Source organism: Schistocerca cancellata, chromosome 2 (assembly GCF_023864275.1).
Source record: "Schistocerca cancellata isolate TAMUIC-IGC-003103 chromosome 2, iqSchCanc2.1, whole genome shotgun sequence".
NCBI lineage: Eukaryota > Metazoa > Arthropoda > Insecta > Orthoptera > Acrididae > Schistocerca > Schistocerca cancellata.
This window is the reverse complement of record NC_064627.1, coordinates 647,725,619-647,743,350: the sequence shown is the minus strand read 5'-3', so window position 1 is coordinate 647,743,350 and position 17,732 is coordinate 647,725,619. Positions and strand designations below refer to the sequence as shown.

The following is a 17,732-nucleotide window of genomic DNA, read 5'->3' as shown; positions in this document are numbered from 1 at the left end:
TATCATTGCTGTCATATAACTTAAAGGATTTAAGCAGTGTGAACCAGTAAAGTTCTTAGGAGGCATGAATATTGCCTTTTCTATATTTAACTGGCATTTAGAGTGACATCTTGTAGCAACAATGGGCACACATTGTGATTTGATTAATATGTTTTCAGCCAATGCAAATATATATATATATATATATATATATATATATATATATATATATATATATATATATATATGGTTATAATAGAAGGAAACATTCCACGATGGAAAAATATATCTAAAAACAAAGATGATGTGACTTACCAAATGAAAGTGCTGGCAGGTCGACAGACACACAAACGAACACAAACATACACACAAAATTCAAGCTTTCGCAACAAACTGTTGCCTCATCAGGAAAGAGGGAAAGACGAAAGGATGTGGGTTTTAAGGGAGAGGGTAAGGAGTCATTCCAGTCCCGGGAGCGGAAAGACTTACCTTAGGGGGAAAAAAGGACGGGTATACACTCGCACACACACACACATATCCATCTACACATATACAGACACAAGCAGACATGTCTGCTTGTGTCTGTATATGTGTAGATGGATATGTGTGTGTGTGTGCGAGTGTATACCCGTCCTTTTTTCCCCCTAAGGTAAGTCTTTCCGCTCCCGGGACTGGAATGACTCCTTACCCTCTCCCTTAAAACCCACATCCTTTCGTCTTTCCCTCTTTCCTGATGAGGCAACAGTTTGTTGCGAAAGCTTGAATTTTGTGTGTATGTTTGTGTTCGTTTGTGTGTCTGTCGACCTGCCAGCACTTTCATTTGGTAAGTCACATCATCTTTGTTTATATATATATATATATATATATATATATATATATATATATATATATATATATATATATATATATATATATAAAATAGAGGGAAACATTCCACGTGGGAAAAATATATTTAAAAAGAAAGATGTGAGACTTACCAAACAAAAGCGCTGGCAGGTCGATAGACACACAAACAAACACAAACACACACACAAAATTCAAGCTTTCGCAACAAACTGTTGCCTCATCAGGAAAGAGGGAAGGAGAGGGAAAGACGAAAGGATGTGGGTTTTAAGGGAGAGGGTAAGGAGTCATTCCAGTCCCGGGAGCGGAAAGACTTACCTTAGGGGGAAAAAAGGACGGGTATACACTCGCACACACACACATATCCATCCGCACATATACAGATGGATGGATATGTGTGTGTGTGCGAGTGTATACCCGTCCTTTTTTCCCCCTAAGGTAAGTCTTTCCGCTCCCGGGACTGGAATGACTCCTTACCCTCTCCCTTAAAACCCACATCCTTTCATCTTTCCCTCTCCTTCCCTCTTTCCTGATGAGGCAACAGTTTGTTGCGAAAGCTTGAATTTTGTGTGTGTGTTTGTGTTTGTTTGTGTGTCTATCGACCTGCCAGCGCTTTTGTTTGGTAAGTCTCACATCTTTCTTTTTATATATATATATATATATATATATATATGTATATATATATATATATATACCTAAAAACAAAGATGATGTGACTTACCAAATGAAAGTGCTGGCAGGTCGACAGACACACAAACGAACACAAACATACACACAAAATTCAAGCTTTCGCAACAAACTGTTGCCTCATCAGGAAAGAGGGAAGGAGAGGGAAAGACGAAAGGATGTGGGTTTTAAGGGAGAGGGTAAGGAGTCATTCCAGTCCCGGGAGCGGAAAGACTTACCTTATGGGGAAAAAAGGACGGGTATACACTCGCACACACACACATATCCATCCACACATATACAGACACAAGCAGATGTCTTTAAATATATCTGCTTGTGTCTGTATATGTGTGGATGGATATGTGTGTGTGTGCGAGTGTATACCCGTCCTTTTTTCCCCATAAGGTAAGTCTTTCCGCTCCCGGGACTGGAATGACTCCTTACCCTCTCCCTTAAAACCCACATCCTTTCGTCTTTCCCTCTCCTTCCCTCTTTCCTGATGAGGCAACAGTTTGTTGCGAAAGCTTGAATTTTGTGTGTATGTTTGTGTTCGTTTGTGTGTCTGTCGACCTGCCAGCACTTTCATTTGGTAAGTCACATCATCTTTGTTTTTAGGTATATTTTTCCTTCATGGAATGTTTCCTTCTATTATAACTATATATATATATATATATAAAGAAAGATGATGAGACTTACCAAACAAAAGCGCTGGCAGGTCGATAGACACACAAACATACACACAAAATTCAAGCTTTCGCAACCAACGGTTGCCTCATCAGGAAAGAGGGAAGGAGAGGGAAAGATGAAAGGATTTGGGTTTTAAGGGAGAGGGTAAGGAGTCATTCCAATCCCGGGAGCGGAAAGGCTTACCTTGGGGGAAAAAAGGACAGGCGCACACACACACACACACACACACACACACACACATCCATCCGCATATACACAGACACAAGCAGACATATATATGTGTGTGTGTGTGTGTGTGTGTGTGTTTGTGTGTGTGTGTGTGTGTGTGTGTGTGTAGGGGGGGGGGTGATCTGTAGCACATCATTTACCAGAGGCTGCCTGAGAGGAGCATGTTCAAAAAAGAAAAGAGAAAGACATAACTTCCTGATGCCTGATGATCATGTAGATGCGTAGCCATGACAGCAATCTTGTTGTAAATTGTAGTACACACTTATCCTTTGTTCAGACTCAGTGCCGCAATTGTTTATTGCAGTCTCTTTGTGGCAGACTTTTTCACCTTGCCGCACAAAGAGTAGTGTAGGCATCTAGATTTGATTTGTGGGAGGTAGAAAGCTGCAAGCAGAGTTGTCTGCTATGCTGCTGAAAAAACTTCCTTTGTGTAAATAAATCAGAACTGTATCCCTTGCTCAAGTAGTTTTTCAGAAACTGTTTTACTTTTTGTGTAAAAAAAAATTAAAAACCACAGGTTTTGGATTCATGTGTTCTTTTGCTGCGAAGTTATGTAATTCACTGTTTGTTGCTCGAAGAGTGTGCAGTGAATACCGTAGTGATTGCTAATCTGATGGAAGCAGAAATTGCCAGTTCGAAATTGTTATCTTTCTTCAAAATGTATCATTCAACCATCTATGGAATTCTTTTGAAATCTTCTGTACTCATCTACAAGGAATTTCTGTATCCCATTCCATCATCTGTTTTTAAGCCACCCTTGTCTGTTTAGCTGTTTAAGAAGCTTATGAATCCACCAATGTTTATGAGCCTTGTTGCTGCTCTTTATTTGGTGCACACTGCTCTACACGAAATGTAACTGACATATTGAAATATTCTTTTATAATCATAAAAGGCGTATACATCTTTCTCACCAGCAGAGATTCATTGTATAGACAAAGCAGCAGCAGGAGACTTGAGTATACTGGGTAGTTATAATTAAACTTTTCTTATTTAATATGTTATAACATGGAAACTAATTGCCGTATGAGGACCACATGTGGTGGCATTAATGTCAAGCATATGGGGAAGTGAAATAATGCATAATCAACTCAATTGAAACACTTTTAACGTGCTGCTGTAGTACATTGTACCATTACATACCGGTACCATTACTGCTACAAAAGGGCTCAATATGGTTCCCATCAGTGTCCAAACAAGTCTGAAAGTTCAGGACTGCATTCTGCACAGCAGAACAAAGCATGTTCACGGATACACTGGCTACCTCTCTTGATATGCTGTGCTTCAGATTAGCACAGGTGTGAATATTTCCCTGCTAAATTCTGTCCTTCAGATAGCCCCACAGTGAGAAATCACAGGGAATGAGATCAAGTGATCATACCAGTCAAGCATTTGGAAACAACTAGCTGATAATTCATTTCCAAATGTGTTTCAGGGAAACAGGTGACCTTTAAGAGCGATGTGCAGTGGGGCCTCATCTTCAATGATAACTGTTGATTTTAATGCATCTCTCTCCTGTAGGGTGGCTATGACATGCTGGCGAAGCATATCTCAGTAACGCTGGCCAGTCACACTGCATGTCTTTGGTCCTTGAGCGCCAGCCTGTTCAAAAAAGACTGGGCCTGTGATGAATGTAGCTGTGAAGCCATACCATATGGTGACATGTTCGCCATACAGAGGAACTTCATGCACAGCGACTGGAGGTAAAGATCCCCACACTCGGCAATTCTGTGTGCTCACCTTACTCATCAGAGAAAAATGAGCTTCATCTGTCCGTAGGATGGTCCAGGACCAGCCCTTTTCAACTTCATTCCTTACGAGAAGGTGGAGAGCAAAGTCAACACTTCGTTGTGCGTCCTGTGGTGCAAGCTGTTGGACGATATGGATCTTGTACAGATACCATTCGAGAATGGTTCAAAGCACCTGCCGTACAGTGGACTACAGGAAGTTCAACTGTTGTGATAGGGCAAGCACACTGCCTGCAATCGGGAATTGCATGCAGCATTGCCTGCCATAGCAACAGAGATTTCATCAACCACCTGTGGTGCAACCAGTTGTTGGCCTCTTCCCGGAACGGCGCCCAGTTCTCCAGTCGATTTGAAATTCATCATGCTCTGCACAGCAGCGCTTCCATAATCCTTTCAGCTGGCAATATTCTCGAAGTGCAGCTGCTTCATTACTGTTATTTTCATAATAGAGCCTCACCAATAATGCCCTGCTCCTTTTGTCCAAGCTCATGTTGACATGTCAACAAATGCACTACGACTGCTCAGGTGCGTGAGACTATGAACGCTGATAACCACGCTGTTGAGCGCCCCACAAACCAAAAACCAAGAGACTATGAATCACGATGACTGATCACGGCACCTGGTGGCCATAGTTGGAACTGGATGGTGGCATGGTGACACATGGAAATCGTGCACCCCATACTCTGAACATTGATGTTACCAAGTCTTGTACTCATTTGGTAATTAGTTTCCATGTTATAACATGTTAAATAGGAAAGTCTAATTATAACCACCCGCTATATTTATATGAACAATAACAGCTACACATTACTTCGAGCAGTGCCAGACAGATGCTGTCTGTGTTTCTGATTATGTTTTCCCCATTAAGAACAACATACAGAGTCCTATTTGGTAGAAAGTCTCATCATCCTAATTGCACGTCAGTGTTAATACTCCATGTGTAATTTATTTACTAGGCTTTCTAGGAGTAAAAAAAGACAGAATCAAGATGAGCTCTGCTAGCCACTGCCCAATGAATCTCTTGAAAGAACAGAGAAAGCTGGATTTAATGTAACTGGTGAGTGTGGAAACCTTGGCTGATCTTACATAGGAGTTTTTTGGTCTCTCGAAAAGTCATCATATGAGAGCACAGTGTATGTTCCATAATTGGCACATGAGATAGTTAATTGAAAATCGGTATTAATAAGAACCACCACAGCTGTATTAATATACATTTATTATGTCAAGACTGGTTTGGTTTAGTGAACATCATCACTGAATGAATCTGGTTGTGCCGTAATAAATGTACATTAATACAACTATGTTGGTTCTTATTAATATTTACATGAATCAGCTGTGAAGCACAAAATGATCAGGAGCATTTGTTGAAAATTTTTGGATTTAGGGTATACTTTTGTGTTAATGGCATGTATTGTCATATTTTTTTTGGTCATTTTTATTACACCTAGTATGATAACATTTTTTCCCCTACTTTGGCTACAACAAATGGGAAATCATTTGTGATGTGGGAGTTCCTTCCAGGTGCTAGGTTGCTACTTTTCTTGTAGTTCAGCATGATTACTAAAGCATTCATTCATTCACAGGCTGTGTTTTGTAAAAAAACCACACAGTGAAGTTGATAAATAGTATGGTTACTTTCATTAATGGGAGTGAATATACCAGAGGCAGGACAGGTGTAGAAGTGCTTGGCCAATGTATGGGACACACTTTCTACCTGGGTCTTTTTCACAAAGATACAATCCATGTGACAATGAATTAGTGGTGGTATACACTATCAGATCAAAAGTATCAGGACACTTATTAGTGGACTTTAATATGGGGTGTATCCACACTTCAACTTTATTATGCCTTGAACTCTGGTGGGGGCACTTTCAGTGAGGTGTCTGGACGTCTGTGGGTGACTGGCAGCCCATTTTTCCTCAGGAGCTGAATCCAGGGAAAGTAGTGATGTTGAGCACTGTAGTTCGAAGTAAGTTGACATTCTAAATCATCTCAGGGGTATCCCACTGCATTCAGGTCAGAGATGCTGAGCAGTCATGTCTGTTTCAGCAATTTATTGTCCACAAACTATTGCCTCACAGGTGGTGCTTTATGACAGTGTGCATTGTCATGCCAATACAATCAGTCATCATCTCTGAAAGGTTCCTCTGCTGTACGCAACATACAATGCTGTAAAATGTGTTCATATCATTCTGCGTTTAGTGTTTCTGTAAGTGCAATAAGGAGACCACACCCTGACCATGAAAATCACCCTCTTACTGCAACACCACCTCTTCCAAACTTCACAGTTGGCTCTGCATATAATTACAGGTAACATTCTCCGGGCATTTGCCAAACCCAAGCTCTCACATTGGTTTGCCAAGGGGTAGCAGGATTCATGACTCATTTCCAATCATCCACTGTCTAATAGCAGTGCTCTTTACACTGCCTCAAGTGTCATTTAGCATTTACTACAGAAATGTGTGACTTATGAGGAGCTGCTCGACCATTTTACCCCATTCATTTTAATTACCTATACACAGTCACTGTGTTAACTGGATTGCTGGTAGCACTTTTGGACTCACAAACCACCTTCCTCAATGCGCATCAGCCCTTGGCTGTTAGTACACAATGTCTGTCTGGTCTTGTCTTAGCTGTTGTTGTTCCACTACTTTTCCCCTTCACAGTTAAATCACCCATTGTTATCTTTGGCAGCTTTAGAAGTGTTGAAATGTCCCTGATAGATTTGTTATTTAGTGACATCCAGTGACTAGTCCATGTCTGAATTCACTTAGCTCTCTTTTCCGACCCATTCTGCTGTCAACTGCTTGTCTATTGACAATGCATACCCTCAGCCTTCTTTTACACTGGTGGATCTGCTTGTTGTGACATCTAGTGATCAGTTCCAGGTTACAAAAAAGTGTCCGGATATTTTTGATCAGGTGGTGTACGTACAGACAATGGTGCTTCACCGTTGGCATTGACTGGATGATCCCTCTCAGCTCTCACCCACCACCCACCCCTTTCCCAAATACCATCATACCTAAATTTTGGAAATAGGAACTGTCACTACAAAGCATCCCGTTGTTTCACTGTTTTCTTGGCTTTAATTTCCACAACTCTTTGTGAACTGGCTACCTTTACCCACTTCCCAGTCCACTGCCTCTGTTCTCAAATTATCTTCCGCTTGTCGCCCTCTCCCCAGCTTCTTACTTCCATGTACCCTGCACTTTAAATAAGTTTATAAGCCTATGTAGCCTGTTCTGCACTGTTTTCTAAGTTTTCTGCATCTGTCTTGAATTGCAACCTGTCCCTGCCTCCTTCCCTCCCTCTCCCCCCTTCCCCTCCCTTTCCCCCTCCCCCTCCCCCTTCCCCTCCCTCTCCCTTTCCCTTTCCCCCTTACCCTCCCCCTCCCTCCCCCTCGTTTGTCCTCCCCCTTTCCCTTTTCCTTCCTCTTCCTCTCCCTCTCCCTCTCCCTCTCCCTCTCCCTCTCCCTCTCCCCCTCCCCCTTCCCCTTCCCCTTCCCCTTCCCCTTCGACTTCCCCTTCCCAACAATGTTTTTCAGATGTTCCCTCCCTCCTCAGTATCCTTGTGCTTAATATACAACTACTCATGCCTGCACCTGGGTGATCTCTCTCTGTCCTTTGTATTCTTGTGTCCTGCTATCCCCCTTGCTCCATGCTTCCCCTGTCCAGCTTCTTGGTGTCTTTTGTCATGGTACTGTTTGTACTTCACAAGAGTTTTTTGTTATCACTTGTCTGTCCTTTCATTTCTCTCCATCTCCTTTGACTTCCAAAGTAAGAATCCTCCCATCTGAAATATTTGGTTTCTGTTGATTCCAGTCTTAGATGAACTTGTCATTCTCAAGATTTATGCATTGTTTGAGATTGACTCTTATTTAATGCACTGTGTTAGTTCTGCCTGTTCTTGCATAATTCAGTAGATTGTATAGAATTTGATGTAAGATTGCTGTTTTCTGAATTTGCAGCAAGAATTGTACCATTTTTAAGAGAAGGATAATAATAAAATTTTGAGAACAAAGTTATCCAAATGCAGCATTTTAAATTATGACTGGAATTAGAATGAGGGCATTCTGGTATATGATTATCATAAGTTCTGTAAATGACACTAAACAAATGCCAGTATCATTACACACAACAGCTGACTCTGACACTTGCCACAGTACTTTTTAAACCTCATTGCATTTTACTCAAATTGCTTTATTACCAATACATTAAAAACTATCCAAAATGGTGAGTTGTTTTTAGAAAGAGAAATACAAAACATGCCAACACAACCAACTGTATAAAATACAGGAAGACACTTTCCCAGCCCATGTCCCTTTAAGCCTCTTGATAAGCAAAGAGCATGTGTATGTAAAGGTCTGTAATTTCTCCTACTAGTATTTCCATTCTTCCAGTATTTTCTGAAATGTAGCATGACTTGAAATGGTGTTGGTATCTTAAGTTTGACTTTAATTGAAAATTTCAAAATTTGTTTACAGAGGCAGCTGGTAATCCAGAAACTGCATTCTCTGTTACTCCAACGTCATCCTGTAAAAGGCTTGGAAGAGTCGTGTCATAATGTTAAGTCTTACTTACTTTCTTCTGCTCTGGAGTGTCCACATTTATTGTTAGAAAGAGACTTCCGTGAAGGGCTGCTAAATAGTGGCAATCCAGAAGACCTCATGACATTGGCGGAGAGAACAGTAGAAGTGTTCAAAGAGGATTCATCTCTTGCCTGCAAATTGTTAGAGCCAGAAATACAGGAAAGCAGGTAATTTATTAAATTGTAGTTTTAAAAACTTCGTTAGTTTGTTGTTTTTCCATTACACTGAAATTTCATAAATTCATGAGCTCATAAAAGCAGCAATAACTCGAGGGGGAGGGGAGGAGAGAGAGAGAGAGAGAGAGAGAGAGAGAGAGAGAGAGAGAGAGAGAGAGAGAAGGAAACATAAAGCAGTTGATACAGGAATTGAGTTTTGTAACCCTGTAGTGTGAGCACATGTAATCAAGCAGTGCACAATACAAGTGCCTCCATGGCAGGCCTAAAGAGGTTGCCTCACGACGTTGACAGACCATCCAGAAAGTACTGTAGCGTGTGCACAACAGCCCAATGTAAGCCTGGCATGGTGGGCCCTTGGCCTCACTTATTTTTACTTGCTTACCATACACTCACCTACAAGACTCTGTATTGATGTGTTCTACAGTTATGAGGCTTTGTACTGTTCTACACTTCAGTCAGTGTAATTGTGGATCTCTGTATGTGGAAGCAGAGTAAAACTTAGTTGGTGCTACTTCTGATGTTGTGTCTTATACAATATTACAACATACTTGGCGATGAGTACGTTATTCTACTCTTAAGTGTTTCGTTTCTTTGATTTGATATAAAGCCAAAATGTCTGTGGAAGAAGTTCTTCAGCCTCTTGTTGAATAACAACATTCTCACTGGCTACCAGCAGGCTCTCACCATCACATTAAACCATGTGGCAGCCTCATTGAAGTGCCAGGTTCCACTGGTGTTGATGCAAACCCTACCATTTCCTCCGTACAATGATTCTGCGGAAGATTCGGACGCATGTGAAAACCACCTTCAGCAACATTTTCAAGTTTTTTGGAGTTATTGACCCCAATTTATGTAAGGCTTTATTTTTGTCATAGACTTCACTTCATGTTTATCGCCTTTTGTGTCAGTTAGCTCCTCACCCCCCCCCCCCCCCCCACCCACCCCCATGAACCATAGACCTTGCCGTTGGTTCCCCCCCCCCCCCCCCCCCCCCCCTCCCTCCCCATGAACCATAGACCTTGCTGTTGGTGGGGAGGCTTGCGTGCCTCAGCGACACAGATAGCTGTACCGTAGGTGCAACCACAACGGAGGGGTATCTGTTGAGAGGCCAGACAAACGATGGTTCCTGAAGAGGGGCAGCAGCCTTTTCAGTAGTTGCAGGGGCAACAGTCTGGATGAGTGACTGATCTGGCCTTGTAACATTAACCAAAACGGCCTTGCTGTGCTGGTACTGCGAACAGCTGAAAGCAAGGGGAAACTACGGCCGTAATTTTTCCCAAGGGCATGCAGCTTTACTGTATGGATAAATGACGATGGCGTCCTCTTGGGAAAAATATTCCGGAGGTAAAATAGTCCCCCCATTCGGATCTCCAGGCGTGGACTACTCAGGAGGACGTCATTATCAGGAGAAAGAAAACTGGCGTCCTACAGATCGGAGCGTGGAATGTCAGAGCCCTTAATCGGGCAGGTAGATTAGAAAATTTAAAAAGGGAAACGGATAGGTTAAAGTTAGATATAGTGGGAATTAGCGAAGTTTGGTGGCAGGAGGAACAAGACTTTTGGTCAGGTGAATACAGGGTTATAAATACAAAATCAAATAAGGGTAATGCATGAGTAGGTTTAATAATGAATAAAAAAAATAGGAGTTCGGGTAAGCTACTACAAACAACATCGTGAATGCATTATTGTGGCCAAAATAGACACGAAGCCTACACCTACAACAGTAGTACAAGTCTATATGCCAACTAGCTCTGCAGATGACAAAGAAATTGAAGAAATGTATGATGAGATAAAAGGAATTATTCAGATAGTGAAGGGAGATGAAAATTTAATAGTCACGGGTGACTGGAATTCGATAGTAGGAAAAGGAAGAGAAGGAAACGTAGTAGGTGAATATGGATTGGGGCTAAGAAATGAAAGAGGAAGCCGCCTGGTAGAATTTTGCACAGAGCACAACTTAATCGTAGCTAACACTTGGTTCAAGAATTATAAAGGGAGGTTGTATACATGGAAGAAGCCTGGAGATACTGACAGGTTTCAGATAGATTATATAATGGTAAGACAGAGATTTAGGAACCAGGTTTTAAATTGTAAGACATTTCCAGGGGCAGATGTGGACTCTGACCACAATCTATTGGTTATGAACTGTAGATTAAAACTGAAGAAACTGCAAAAAGGTGGGAATTTGAGGAGATGGGACCTGGATAAACTGAAAGAACCAGAGGTTGTAGAGAGTTTCAGGAAGAACATAAAGGAACAATTGACAAGAATGGGGGAAAGAAATACAGTAGAAGAAGAATGGGTAGTTTTGAGGGATGACGTGGTGAAGGCAGCAGAGGATCAAGTAGGTAAAAAGACAAGGGCTAGTAGAAATCCTTGGGTGACAGAAGAAATACTGAATTTAATTGATGAAAGGAGAAAATATAAAAATGCAGTAAATGAAGCAGGCAAAAAGGAATACAAACGTCTCAAAAATGAGATCGACAGGAAGTGCAAAATGGCTAAGCAGGGATGTCTAGAGGACAAATGTAAGGATGTAGAGGCTTACCTCACTAGGGGTAAGATAGATACTGCCTACAGGAAAATTAGAGAGACCTTTGGAGAAAAGAGAACCACTTGTATGAATATCAAGGGTTCAGAACGAAACCCAGTTCTAAGCAAAGAAGGGAAAGCAGAAAGGTGGAAGGAGTATATAGAGGGACTATACAAGGGCAATGTTCTTGAGGACAATATTATGGAAATGGAAGAGGATGTAGATGAAGATGAAATGATACTGTGTGAAGAATTCGATAGAGCACTGAAAGACTTAAGTCGAAACAAGGCCCCAGGAGTAGACAACATTCCATTAGACCTACTTACAGTCTTGGGAAGCCAGCCCTGACAAAACTCTACCATCTGGTGAGAAAGATGTATGGGGCAGGCGAAATACCCTCAGACTTCAAGAAGAATATAATATTTCCAATCACAAAGAAAGCAGGTGTTGACAGATGTGAAAATTACCAAACCATCAGTTTAATAAGTCACGGCTGCAAAATACTAACACGAGTTCTTTACAGACGAATGGAAAAACTGATAGAAGCTGACCTCGTGGAAGATCAGTTTGGACTCCGTGGAAATGTTGGAACATGTGAGGCAATACTGACACTACGACTTATCTTAGAAGATAGATCAAGGAAAGGCAAACCTACGTTTCTAGCATTTGTACGCTTAGAGAAAGCTTTCGATAATGTTGACTGGAATACTCTCTTTCACATTCTGAAGGTGACAGGGGTCATATGTTCAAATGTGTGTGAAATCTTATAGGACGTAACTGCTAAGGTCATCAATCCCTAAACTTACACACTAATTAACATAAAGTATTGTAAGGACAAACACACACACCCATGCCTGAGGGAGGACTCGAACCTCCACCAAGACTAGCCGCACAGTCCATGACTGCAGCGCCTTAGACCGCTTGGCTAATCCCTCACGGCTGGGGTCAAATACAGGGGACAAAAAACTATTTACAATTTGTGTAAAAACCATATGGCAGTTATAAGAGTCGAGGGACATGAAACGGAAGCAGTGGTTGGGAAGGGAGTGAGACAGGGCTGTAGCCTCTCCCTGGTGTTATTCAATCTGTATATTGAGCAAGCAGTAAAGGAAACAAAAGAAAAATTCGGCGTAGGTATTAAAATCCATGGAGAAGAAATAAAAACCTTGAGGTTTGCCGATGACATTGTAATTCTGTCAGAGACAGCAAAGGACTTGGAAGAGCAGTTCAACGGAATGGACAGTGTCTTGAAGGGATGATATAAGATGAACATCAACAAAAGCAAAACGAGGATAATGGAATGTAGTCGAATTAAGTCGGGCGATGCTGAGGGAATTAGATTAGGAAATGAGACATTTAAAGTAGTAAAGGAGTTTTGCTATTTGGGGAGCAAAGTAACTGATGATGGTCGAAGTAGAGAGGATATAAAATGTAGACTGGCAATGGCAAGGAAAGCGTTTCTGAAGAAGAGAAATTTGTTAACATTGAGTATAGATTTAAATGTCAGGAAGTCGTTTCTGAAAGTATTTGTATGGAGTGTAGCCATGTACGGAAGTGAAACATGGACGATAAATAGTTTGGACAAGAAGAGAATAGAAGCCTTTGAAATGTGGTGCTACAGAAGAATGCTGAAGATTAGATGGGTAGATCCCGTAACTAATGAGGGAGTATTGAATTGGATTGGGGAGAAGAGGAGTTTGTGGCACAACTTGACAAGAAGAAGGGATCGGTTAGTAGGACATGTTCTGAGTCATGAAGGGATCACCAATTTAGTATTGGAGGGCAGCGTGGAGGGTAAAAATCGTAGAGGGAGACCAAGAGATGAATACACTAAACAGATTCAGAAGGATGTAGGGTGCAGTACGTATTGGGAGATGAAGAAGCTTGCACAAGGATAGAGTAGCATGGAGAGCTGCATCAAACCAGTCTCTGGACTGAAGACCACAACAACAACAACAGCTCCTCTTCAGAAACCTGCCAGTCTCTCTTTTGATAAAATGTGTCAGTTGCTCTCTAATTATCATTGCAAATGTACTTCTATTATTGCTGCTCGCATTGAGTTGTACCATTGTCAAAAGCGGCTGCAACAGTCATACAGAGCTTGGGCAGCGGAACTTCATGGCCTTATCCGTCATTGCCAGTTTGTTACTGAGGCCCAACAGATCTCATATGCTGATTTGATTGTTTGTAATGCTATAATACACCTGGCTCCTGATAAGGAAATCCTTGAACGTGCTTTACAAAGTGAAAATCCCTCTCTCACAGATGTTCTGAACGTTGCTCAGTCTTTTGATGTGTCTAGGGGGCAGGATATCAGATAGAAGCATGATGTGAAGAAGCCCCAATTGCTTCCCCTCCTCCTCACCCACCATCATCTAGCTCACAGGAGTAAGACGACGTCACGGCCATGCAACCACAGCCTCCATGCCTTTGTAAGCACCAGCAACAGTCAGTGTCACAACAGTGGCCGCATGCCCTTATTGTTTTGCTCATCATGAGCAAGCCGCATGCCCAAAACATTCGGCGACATGCAACCATTGTAAAAAATAAATAAATAAATATTGCATCTGTGTGCTATTCCCAAACTCCTTCACCAGACATGAATATGGATGTGAACACTGTTTCCTAAGTGATGGTAGCCAAGAACAAACACTGATTTGAAGTATGTGTGATGGGCAAGGTGATAAAAATTCAAGTGGACACTGGTGAAGTAGTAACTTTGTTAAATTTTCAAACCTATGTAGATCTTGGATCACCGGCACCCATAGTGTACATAGCAGTTGTTTGGCCTTTGACCTTTCTGGTAGTGGATGTTGTCAACACTGAAAATTTATTTGAGTTAGACGCTTTTAAAAATTTTGGTTTCTCTATTTCTGATGAATTACATCTGGTATCGGATCAAGTTCTGTACAAACAATTGGATACGCTGTTCAGAATGTTCCTCTCTGTTTTCGGAAGGTTTAGGGCGTGGATGTGATACTGATCTTGAGATTCACATCACAATGAACCAAATGTCGCGCTCCCTTTTTTTTTTGCCCGCCCAGTTCCAGTAGCTTTATGTGAGAAAGTCAAATTGGAACAAGATCGACTCAGATCTTTGGGTGTTATCATGCATGTCTCCTCTAGTGAATGGTCTACTCCATTGATGATTGTCAAAAAGCCTAATGGTAACCTTCAGCTCTGTTGCGATTTTAAGTATCTACAACTTCAGTCTCTTATTGATACCTATTCCGTACCCCGTCTTGATTAACTCGTAGTGTGGATTTCTGGGATCTAGTATTTTTCCAAAAGAGACTTATGAGAAGCCTAATTAGAAACTGCCTCTCGATGATAATTCCAAAAGTATCCTCGTAATGAGTACTCCCTTTGGATTATATTCAGCATGGCTGGTGCCTCTGCCATTTTCCAATGATATTTGGAGTGACTCACGGCCTCCGTGCAAGGGTGTATTAACTCTTAACGTCCAAGGAGCAGTCTCACAGACCACTAGCGTTTATTGTTACTTAGCGTTTATTGTTACTTAGCGTTTATTGTTACTCTGTTGCTAATGCATAGGGATGGGGTAGGAGATTACACTATTATCTAGTTGTTCTTTCCTGAAGCTGCAGTAATTTTGTTTGTCAGTAGCCGCATTAATGTGGCATAAATCTATACTATTACTGCATCCTTCATGCTAGCGGTCTCTGAGATTGCACCTGGGACTTTATATTACGGATTCAGTAACTGAGTCTTCATCTGCTGTTCATGTTATGGACCCTGACTTTGAGGATACTGTTTTAAAATGTTTTCAGGACAGTTCAGAAAGTGATGTAGGATTAGACAGTGAAATTGAGAGTGGACATAAATCAGAATAGGAACAGTGTGAACGTGAAGACAAATTTGTTTTCCACTTGTGAAATCCTTGAATGAAACAAGTGTTCAAAGTGATGAAGACAGAATTGTAGAGACTGAATCTTTAGCTAAAGGTTCTACTAGAAATATAGTTAGTTGAAATACATATCGCTGATCACCGAAGCCTTTTCCAGTGATGGCTAATTGCATTATTTTTCCATATGTTGGACATAAGGGAGTGAATGTGTTTGTCCTTCAAAGTTTGTATAAAGTTCGGGTGAGCTGGTTTAATTTTTTGAAGCAGCTTGCAAACTTGTTGGTAACACCACAGGTAAAAAGTGAGTCAACTGTCACATAGCACATTTCATTTATCCATTCTCCATGTTTTGGGTGTAGCAGAACTAAGAATAGAAGTCATTGTAGAATGATTGTAAAAATGCAAAACTTGCTCCACCTGTGATCCAAAAAAGAAGAGGAAGACATATTTGTCATTGTTGCAAGAATCCAGCATAATTAGATTTCTCTACAAAAATTTCCAAGTGCAAGGAAAAACTCAGAGGAGAAAACTAAAAATTTGAAAATTACTTGTGTAATTTTCATTTTTTGAATGTTTTGTGGTAGTTTTTTATGTTTTCATTATTACATGTATAATAAACAATAAAAATAAAGTAAAAGAGTGCAGGCTATTTGAGTTTCCATAGCATTAACATTATCATGTATTATTGTGTTCATTTTGTACAATGTTTTGTATAAATGTGTTTTTTCATAAAAATAAACTTTAAAATTTATTTGAATACATTTTTTGTGTGGTATTAATGTCACCTTTTTCCAATTTGAGTCAGAGTGTGGAGAGAGAACAAAAAATGATCTGGGAAGCTAAGGGCTAACTACCTGGACAATATTGGGACCTCAGGTTCTCAGCAGATGAAAGTTTGCAGGACCTTTTTGCCTTGTTCACGGTGCTACAGGCTTCTCGTTTGAAATGTAACTTGGACAGATCACTTTTTTTTTGCCCATCTATCATTTATCTTGGTTTTGAAGTCTTTATGCCTTAATGTCAATATCATTACAACTTCGCCTTTCTCAGAAAAATTCCATACTACCATAAATATCTTCCTGGTGCAGTGCATTGGCACAGCCACTTCATGCTCTCTTACGTAAAGATGTTAGTTTTCACTGGCCACACACTTGTGAATGTGCCAATTAAGTTTTATTTGTCCACAGACACTTGCTAGTATGAACCCGCCAGGTTAACCGAGAGCGCTAATGCACTGCTTCCTGGACTCTGGCAGGCACGTTGGCCCCGGATTGAATCCACCCGCCGGATTAACGACGAGGGCCGGTGTGCTGGCCAGCCTGGATGTGGTTTTTATGCAGTTTTCCACATCCCTCTGGGTGAATAATGGGCTGGTCCCCATGTCCCGCCTTAGTTACACGACTCACAGACATTTGAAACACATCCGCACTTTTCCATGATTTACACTGGACGCAGACAGATGGGGTACTCTCATTCCATCCTGGGGGGTAAGGGGTGGTGGCAGGAAGGGCATCCGGCCACCCCTTCACGTTAACATGCCACATCTGATTTAACCATGCCAACCCCGCGCAAAATACAGGATAAAGGCGCAAATGATAGAATAAACACTTGCTAGTATGGCCTTGGGTCTCTTGTGCACAAATATGCAGACAGTTCCGAATGCTCAATTGCGTACACTTCCGAAAATATGAATCAGGTGCAATAGTGCTACTTGCAGATAGAAAAAGCAGCTCTTGCTATTGTGTACATGCTCAAAAACATGCATATATCCCTGTATGGTTCTAAGTTTTGTTCCATTACTGATTATAAACCTCTGGTGTCTCAGTTCTTTGGCATTTTTACCGGACAAAACAGCCCTTTGCCTGCAGTGCTGGGTCCTGTTTTTGTCCCACTGTGACTGTGAGATTAATTTCTGACCCACAGCACAACATGCTAATGTGAATGCTCTTTCTCTGTTATCGATTGGCCGTGATCCAGAATTTGAACAGGATGAAGTGTTGTGTTTCCATTTAGACATCAAAGCCCAAAACACTCTGGATGATTTTCCCATTACTAGATCTCAGATTTCAGCAGCTGTTGTGCTCGATTCTGTTTTTTGTCAGGTTGTTAAGCTCATCTGACGTGACTGGCCGGATAAGCCACCAGGCAGATCATTGGCTCCTTTGCGTAGTTATTATGCTCTCCACCACTGCCTCCCAGTTCTTGATGCTGTTGGCTACTGAAGAGTCAGCGCCCAGGATTGTGATCCCATCTGTCTTTGGCAGGACATCGTGCACCTTTTCCATCAGAACCTTTGGGATGTTTCTCATAGAAATTACTAGCCTGCCACTGTGTTTTGGCCAGATATTGACAATGATATCATGCACGTTGTGACAGTCTGGCCACAGTGTGCCACCCATCAAGCGGCACCACAGGCCTC

General features: G+C 41.4%; 1 protein-coding gene across 1 annotated transcript in view; it reads left to right on the top strand.

The window, feature by feature from the left end:
* Positions 1-17,732, top strand: part of LOC126162321 (uncharacterized) — a 135,723-nt gene that overhangs the window by 51,909 nt on the left and 66,082 nt on the right. The window contains exon 6 of the mRNA XM_049918745.1: positions 8,632-8,903. Coding sequence (XP_049774702.1) covers positions 8,632-8,903 — 272 coding nt within the window. The remainder of the gene's footprint in view (positions 1-8,631; positions 8,904-17,732) is intronic.